The sequence below is a fragment of the Fragaria vesca genome, linkage group LG1, assembly GCF_000184155.1.
Source record: "Fragaria vesca subsp. vesca linkage group LG1, FraVesHawaii_1.0, whole genome shotgun sequence".
Lineage (NCBI taxonomy): Eukaryota > Viridiplantae > Streptophyta > Magnoliopsida > Rosales > Rosaceae > Fragaria > Fragaria vesca.
This window is the reverse complement of record NC_020491.1, coordinates 22,672,139-22,681,039: the sequence shown is the minus strand read 5'-3', so window position 1 is coordinate 22,681,039 and position 8,901 is coordinate 22,672,139. Positions and strand designations below refer to the sequence as shown.

The 8,901-nt window shown below is 36.6% G+C and overlaps 1 protein-coding gene across 1 annotated transcript; it reads right to left on the bottom strand.

Annotated features, from left to right (window-relative positions):
• Positions 1-173: 173 nt before the first annotated feature.
• On the bottom strand, positions 174-7,887 carry LOC101292645 (bifunctional aspartokinase/homoserine dehydrogenase 2, chloroplastic-like). Its single transcript, XM_004289561.1, has 18 exons — positions 7,751-7,887; positions 7,205-7,272; positions 6,742-7,116; positions 6,359-6,447; positions 5,948-6,251; positions 5,715-5,767; positions 5,419-5,633; positions 5,242-5,329; positions 5,045-5,158; positions 4,379-4,477; positions 3,975-4,169; positions 3,179-3,261; positions 2,685-2,910; positions 1,853-1,998; positions 1,567-1,702; positions 1,258-1,341; positions 1,080-1,172; positions 174-694 (listed from the first exon to the last, which is right to left on the bottom strand). The coding sequence occupies exons 1-18, from the start codon at positions 7,885-7,887 to the stop codon at positions 449-451; spliced, it is 2,751 nt and encodes a 916-aa protein (XP_004289609.1). The 3' UTR covers positions 174-448.
• Positions 7,888-8,901: the final 1,014 nt, after the last annotated feature.

The following is an 8,901-nucleotide window of genomic DNA, read 5'->3' as shown; positions in this document are numbered from 1 at the left end:
GTGTATATATATATATATATATATATATATATATAGATCTTGTTATAACTTCATATTAAAGATACTAATGTATTCAAGCATCTAAGAGGAATCATCAAAGTAAAAGTTCAAACAGGTAACGTATGTAATCCACTTCCTGGATCGGAAATTGAAACTGATTGATACTTTCAGGAGCTCGAGAAGGGAACTTTTTTCCCTCATCTTTGATTTTTTATTCACCGAGATTAAAATAACACTTAAACACCCTAAATGAACCATGGTGCGTCCTAATTCAAAATTACTAGATAAGTTGCATAATCTCCTATGTAGAAACCTGATCGGAAATTTACCTACAGGTAAGAATAATTATTACATCCACTACAAGAAAAGGCAGGCATGCATTACAAGTAGAAGTACAATTGGTTTGGCCAACCGTAGAAACTAAGAACCGTATGGGCACACACATCAACTATGATGGGGCACCAAGATATGAGGCAAGCCGCAATATGTCACTGAAGACTCCACCGGCTGTAACTTCAGCACCAGCTCCTGGTCCACGGACTATTAGCGGCTGGTCTTTATACCTTGTTGTTGTGAAAGCAATGATATTATCTGCTCCTGATAATTGAGCAAATGGGTGATCGTTTTTGTATGCTTGAAGCTTCACCATTCCCTTCTGGTTGACTACATCAACCACTCCAACGTATCTCAAGACCTTCAATATCACAAGTCACAACAAAAAGAACAACCCTTCAATATCACAAGTCACAACAGAAGAAAGAAAAAGAAATCATTTAAAAAGAACAATGAAAGTGAGAGGGTTGGGAAACTGCTGTAACTATACAAGGCATGACCCATGCTCATAAGATAACACTGGGTTTCATGACTTCATCACACACAATGTCATACAGAAACATTCAGAAACCCATTTAGAATGCCAGAAAACAATGCAAGTAATAGTGCACGGTCACAGGAAACTCATGATACTATTTTTGCACTCATACAAACGAGAAATAGTGAGTTATAAGTTCATAGTTGCCATTTACATGACTGATACTCAAGCAAATCGGAAATATTCAATATACATTTTAGATACTTACTTCCCCTGCATCCTCAGCTATCTGTCTTTTCGTAGCCAAGTCATGATCGAACTGTGGAAGTTTCTGCATGAATTCCTCTGCTGATGCACTACCCTGAAATATATCCAAGACTCAATGCCAATGTGTTCTTAGGCACTTGGTAAGGTATGGAGAACAAAGGGCAAGATCAAATTTTTACCTTCAATGGTTCGGGCACAAGGCTTTCAACAGGAATGTCAGAGAGTTCCAGCTTAAGACCAGATTCCCTAGCAAGAATTATTACCTGCATTTGAAGGATACCTTAGGAGGGGAAATCTTACACCAAAGCAATGACAAAAATCATGGTAGTTGAGGTACAAGTTTGGAGATGCGAAATAACAGCATAAATAGGGAACTCAGTTTTTGTTTGTAATATCAAAGTATCTTTGGGGTTCTACTGACCAAACACACAAATATCATTGCATTAGAGGCCTAGAGAGTCAGTGGACAAAAATCCGGCACACATTACCTTCCTACAAACATCTGTTCCAGATAGATCATCCCTTGGATCTGGCTCAGTAAACCCTGCCTGCTTTGCCTCAGCCACCACCTCGCTAAAGGTTCGTCCTCCTACAAAGTTGTTGAAGATATAACTCAAAGTCCCACTGCAAAAGCAAACCAAAGATGCAAGATTTAAGTTCACCATACTACAGCGTGTGGGTTTCTGAACATCAAGATCTATATGGTTATATGGGTGCTAATAGCGTATAATTTCAAATCTGATTGAGAAGATAAACCAAAAGTCGTCAGCATACCTGAAGATGCCTTCAATACGCAATATTTTGTCCCCTGTTTCTAGGAGCCCTTGCAATGTATTGATAATTGGCAGACCAGCACCAACAGTGGCTTCATAGAAGTAATGTGTATACGTTTGCCGTTGAAGTGCCCTTAATTTCAAATACTGGACATGGAAAACAATCATGTCATAAATCATGAGGGCGGAAGTCAAAACCCATAGAAAATTATGAACAAGATCACTGCCTTCGCAAAAGTAAAATTTGACTGTAAGAGTAACGAATTTAGACTGGATAATTTCCAAAAAAAGAAATATACTTGGTGATAGTCAAATGAAAGTACGAAATTAAGTGCAAAGGTTTTTCATTCTTTTGCTGCTAATTCCATATAGGGTAACGCTGCAGCACCACAAAAGCATATAAACTAGAGTATGGTATGAAAGAAGTCCAAACTCCAAAGAGTCAAATAATAAAATCTTTGGGACATACAAATATTACAGATATTTGGTATTAACCCACCACCCTTTTTGATGCAGAAGCCATTGTGTATTCAAATAACAAAACTTGAAAATCATTCAGATTACATTATCATGCTTCAACTTAAGGAAGAAAGTTTGTATTCATATGTGAGCAATGAGGATTACTAGTAGCATGTTTATTATAAAGACCATAATAACTGTGGTCCTGGCAAAACATCTCAAATGGTACTTATCAAGATGGATATAATCGGAATGCTTTGTACTTTTCTCAGTTAAGCCAAATCATATAAACTCCGAAAACCAAACTTTGCAATAATCTAATGTCACCTTGATAAAACCTACGGAGTTTGCTCACACATACAAAGGACTATTACCTGATCAAGAGGCCCTGAATTCGCCTTTTTGTTGGGGGTGACTACATGTATTCCTTTCCGCAACCAGTCATAGTAATGGCTTGCAATGACAGAGTCAGCTGTGCAGTCAACTATAACAGTATTTGGAATAAAATGATTCCCATGTACATGCTGCACAAATTTTTCCATATCTGCCAGTTCTCCTTTTTCTGTTTGAAGTTCTCTCCAGCTAGATAGGTCAACACCCCTGCACCATTGTATGTAGAATGAAATATAAATGTGACTACAGAATGAATGATTTCCATTATAAAAGTAAACTAGAACACACACACACGTGTATTTTGAAAACAAAAATTCCAATGTGACTACAGAAAGAATGATTTCCATTATAAAAGTAAACTAGTACGCACAACACCATAAAAAGCAACTAACACACACACACAAGAGCGAAGTGATCCAGCTCAATTAAGCCATCATTTGATTTATGAATATTGCAATTATAGGACTTAACTTACGTCTCACTTAAAAGCATTTTCCTTGAACCAGTGATTCCCATTACACGCAAGTCAATGTTGAACTCTTCCTTAAGGGTTGCAGCCTGCAAAAATTAGAAAGGCTTTTAATGATATTTACCAACCCAACAGATGAAATTAAAAAGGATAAACTTTCCATCAAAGCTTTGTGAATAAGCAGCCCCATAATCTAAATGTTAAAGACAGCAATTATGGATGATAAACAGCAAAGAAAGACTACAAAATCATACTTGATTAGATCTAATTCATCAGAGTAGCACCTAAAAACTATACACGTGTATATAAGACAAATTTTGTGTGTAAGTAGAGAGAGAGAGACAGAGAGGTAACTGAAAAATAATGCCTGATCAGATCTAGATCAGTGCAGTATTGAGTAAAACAGGAAGTAATTAGACCCAGCTCTGTACCAATCCTTTTTCTACACTCCACACCCTAACTTTTCTACAATTGCAGACTGTATATTTGTGTTTCTGGACTAGCTATGAAAACTTACTTCAACTTGTTAAAATCCATGTTCTTTGTGCAAGTAACTACTTGTTACATTTAACACCACAAACAGAAAATGAAATGGTTTGTTGGTGCTCTAATAGGTGAGTAAAAGTAAAATTAAATAATATAACAAATTCTGAAATCTAGCACACAGTAATAAAATCATTGACCAAATTAGAATCTTTTAAAACCTGTAATAGAAAAGCATGCAATTTGATGTAGATATAACATAAAAGAATATTGAAAACAAATGACAACAACAGACGAAATTTGTTGAAAGAAGCAGCACCTGATCTCTCAGTTGATCAAGTAATGTAGCACCAATAAGTCCTGGTCCAACAATGCCCATTGCTATAGTGGTTCTTGAGAGATAAAATCTAGAGTGAACCGCTCTCAGGGCTCTGATACAATCCTCCCGCTTTAATACTACTGTAATGTTGTACTCAGAACAACCTTGAGCTATAGCGCGGACATTAATATTTGCCTGCAGTGTGGAAACAATTTAGACACCTTGGTATTGGGGATTATGGATTATGAGAATCCCAAAATTTTAAAGACTAATGTTTAGAAGACAATACCCATAGTATCTATAGTTATTCTTTTATAATCACGTAATAAATAGTTATACAAACAATTATTACATTTAAATTAAGTTTCAAATATCTCTGAATATACAAAAAATAAATCTCAAACCTTTGCCAGTGCATTGAAAAGAGTTGCACTAACTCCAGGCGTACTGGCCATCTTCTGGCCAACTGCTGCCAATATACTACAGTTCGGAATGACTTGAACCTGAGAAGGTTAAAAGATGAGGTTGAGAAACCCTGGAAATAGGTTCAACATTTAGGAAAAAAGGTGATACTACATGAAAATATTCAAAATGGGAAGAGAAAAAAAAGATAAGGGACTCAAAATCTCAGTAATGGAGATGCTAAGAATGAATACTCCATTTGATCATATCAACATCATCATCACAAGCATTTTTTCCCGGCACTACTTAAGAGTTATAGTTGTTATAAATTTTACACAACTGTAGGTCCAATTAGACTATTTGTGCTTGTACTAACAGTAGCAATACAATCTAGATTAGATTATGTAAGATTATCACCTTGATTCCACTCACTACATACTTAACACTAGGCTCCAACTTATTTTCCTCAAGTGAAATCACTAGCTCCACAACATTTTTCAACCAGTCACAAACACTTAATTGCAATACGTTACTAAGACTAAAACAAAGAGTTCTGCAACATTGCCAATTCCATAATTTTCAAGTAAACCAATGAACCAAATATCAACTATCAGTAAGAATAAGACTGAGATTCAATACCAAGTAACCTGAACAAGAAATTTAATCACCTGAGAAAGACGCCCAGCATTCAAAGCTTCACGGAACCTAGATTGCAGAGCCTCAGAAACAGCTTTTACTTCCTTCTCCGGGACAGCGAAGCATACAGAATGCTCGCTACTAGCCTACAGTTACCAACCATTAAGCATCATAAAATTGTTATACTGCTTCAAACAATCATGCACCAGAATAAAGACGATGAGCTCACCTGAGATATCATAATCACATTTGCCCCCACATCTTTAACGGCAGAAAATATAGCACTGGCTGTACCAGGAACACCAGCCATTCCAGTTCTGGGAGAAACAAAAGGATAGCAATAATTAAATTGGGAAAAACATTATTCATATTCCAAGAGGAAATGAAATGTAAATGAACAGCTCACCCTTCAACATTTACAAGGGCTAAGTTGTCTATTGTAGCAAACCCTCTGACGAAGGATTCCAAACTCTGGTCCACTTCATCCTCAGTAGTAGAAGAGCGACAAATTTTTGTTCCAGGTGCAGAGATGTTGAAAACGTTCCTTATGACAATTGGGATGTCATATCGCATTACTGGAATGATGGTGCGTGGATGCAGAACATTTGCCCCAAAATAAGACTACATGTGTACATATACTTCGTATTAACATTATGAATGAATCAAATCTCAGAAACTGCAAAACTGTATATGAAGGTTTACCATTTCCCAGGCCTCTTGATAAGACAATGTCTTCAGAATCACTGCTTCACTAACTGCAGAAGAAAAGTTGATAGACGTTAATTAGCTCCCTCAGAAGTCAGTAATATTGCCACATTATATAATGCTCATCATATTATCCCAACATGGTGCACGCTTGTAAACATTTAAATAGACGATTATTAGAGAATTGTCAGTGTAGGACCTTTACTACCAAAAATAGAAGTTAAACACACCTTTCCTGGGGTCCGCACTATAGACACCGTCAACATCTGTCCAAATTGTAACTTGACTGGCCTTGAATAGAGCACCCATGATAGCTGCAGAGAAGTCACTTCCATCTCTCTTCAAAGTAGTAGGAATATCTTGGGGTGTGCTTGCAATAAAACCAGTAGCTATGATTGTTTTTGATGGATTTCTTGAGTACCATTGCTCAAGTCTTTTTTCAGATTTCTCAAAATCAGGATCAACTTGATCAGAGCCAGTAGGGTTAACAATAAGGACTTCCCTTGTATCCATCCATTTGCAATCCACTCCATTCTGAAGAGAAATAAAACAACAATAAAACATTAGTATACCAGACCATTTGGAACACAAAAGCAGTCAGTGACTGCTTCCAAAAATGATCAAACAGTCAATTATCAGACCTTTCTAATGACAGATGCCAATAACTGAGCAGACCATAACTCTCCATGTCCTACCACAAAGTCGGTGAAAGATTCGGTGGCATGACCAGCTGCCAGCAGTAAAGAAGTTAGTCACCAGAATAAGTTTTGTAATATAAACAGAACAACAGTAAACATGAACCATTTAACTCCTTATATGTTTTTCAAATAATTTACTTCACTTGCCATGTTTAGGGTTTAGGTCAAAGATTCATTTTTAGGTTAGAAAGCACTATTTGCAAACTAATGTTATATTGTTTGAAAGAAATAATACACGATTAAAAAATATCAATATCATTCCGGAAAAAATGGAATCCTCCAATTACAAAAGGCATGTATGTATGAGAGAGAGATCAGCTTAATACCGATATATATTGCACGAAGCATAGCTTTCAGGTTACAAATGTCCTGATTTAGTGCTGATAGGAAGCTACCAAGTTCATCACCATCAAGTAAATCGCCAGCTGTTGATCTGTGCTTTACTAAAACAGCATCTAATGCGGTCAAATAGGACTCGTCTCGTGATTGAGCCCTGTAGATGAGATCGTACATCATATCTGTTACCTTCGACATTGCAGAGACTACTACAAACTTCCTCTCGGATTCATCACTAAGAATTATCTTTGCAACATTATTGATTCTTTCAGAACTTCCAACGCAAGTGCCACCAAATTTATGAACAGACCAACTGTCACCTTTCGGAAGCTGAACTTTCTCGGGAGATGTTTCTACTAGAGTGTCTACTAATTAAGGAAAGAAAACCATAGTTAGAGGAAAAGTTATTAAGGAAAATTTTGAAAATTTGTGGAAGATGGAATGGGGATGAACCTGCGATTGATGCAAAGATGTGGGTTTTAGAAGTCTTTTTCCTTTCCAACCCAGAAACAAAGCCCAACCTGCAATAGACCTTTCAGGTTAACTGCTACTAGAAGATCAAACACTAAACTCTACAAAAATTGCTGGGCACAGAGATTATCAAATCATTCTAGTTCTACCAGTCAAGATGATAATAAATCAATGTTAAAGTCAAAACTGAGTGCTCTAATTTCCAGTGAAGGTTGAATTAACCTTTGAGTCATGTTAGCTACAATCTGTGTTTAATTTCTTACTGAACAAGTGAAGACAGAAAAGCTTTTTGAATACCTCACAATCAAACCTCTATGCTCTCTGTTTGATACACATTAATTCAAATTTGAAATTTTACCAGAGATCAGTAATTCAAGCAAAATAAAAGGCCTAGAAGAACAATGCTGGCAATACTTTAATCGCGTAAATACTAGACCTAGAGCACAGTTGTTCTTCCTGTTATCAATCTAATGAAAGAGAAATAAGTTGAAATGAAAAGCTCCAAAAGCAAGCAAACAATCAATGAACCTGAAAATAGGAGAGCGCTGAGGGAGAAGTAATTCGCGGCATTGATTAGAGAAGAAGCCGATCTTCTTGGGCGCGAATGCATTGGGCGACGGACTCCGGTTAGAGATCGCCGCCGCCGACGACGAGAGCGACACCATAGCTCTCTCTCAGTCGCTCTCAGAGATAGAGGGAGAGTGAGAGTTTGGGTTTTGATGGGGTTTGGCGGCTTTGTGGCCTCTGTGATTAGGTAGGAGGCAGGGATGCGATGCGGCGCCTGAAGATGTGGGGATTTAATCCAGCGTCGCCACGTGGCGCTGTTTTATTCCCACGTGCTATTATCAGCTCTGTCATGTCCGACTCTCAAAAGTACTGAAATGTGAAAACCATTGTCGAGGTTAATCATTTTTTTTTTTTCCGTTCGAGGTTTAATTCATTGTTTTTTTTTTTCTAAATGTAACCATCAAATTGTTATGCAGGCCTAACAAGTTTTACACTTTACAACTTTTTCGATAATACCTTTACTGGCAGTGGCGTAGCCACAATAGGGCCAAAGGGGTCAATTGACCCTTCTCAATTTTTTACCATGTTTCTCATTGGTTGAATTTTTTACATCTTATTATACATATTATCATAACACTATATATTTGACCCCTATGACACAAAGACAAAGATAGAAATATAAGCTAATTTATATTTATTTTCTTAAAACACTGGACTCAAAAATAATAGATGTCTTCTGCCAAACACTTACAAATCTACCTAAAAGGCTAAACCCTATCATGTATTTATTTTCTTTTCTTCATTTTTATTTTCAACTATCTTTTTCTTATTTTTCTGTCTTAATATTCCAAGACTACGTACATCGTCGTCGCATGTCAGCCTTCGTCTCTATTCCATTTCGGCATCTCCCATAATTTAGCATTAGCTAAAATTGTTACTACTCATGCGAAATAAATTAAGTTTATGGGACTAAGTTATACATGGGTTCAAATCTACTATAAATCTCAAGCCCTGTTTTCTTTGTTGTTGAAATTTTTTCAAATTCCTTCCCAATAATAGCTCTAGAATGACTATTATGCCTAAGAAACCATTATCTAGAATTTTATGCGGTATATGAAAAGTTATATATCTAAAATTTAACCCTCTTGTAAAAAGTTTCTAGCTACGCCACT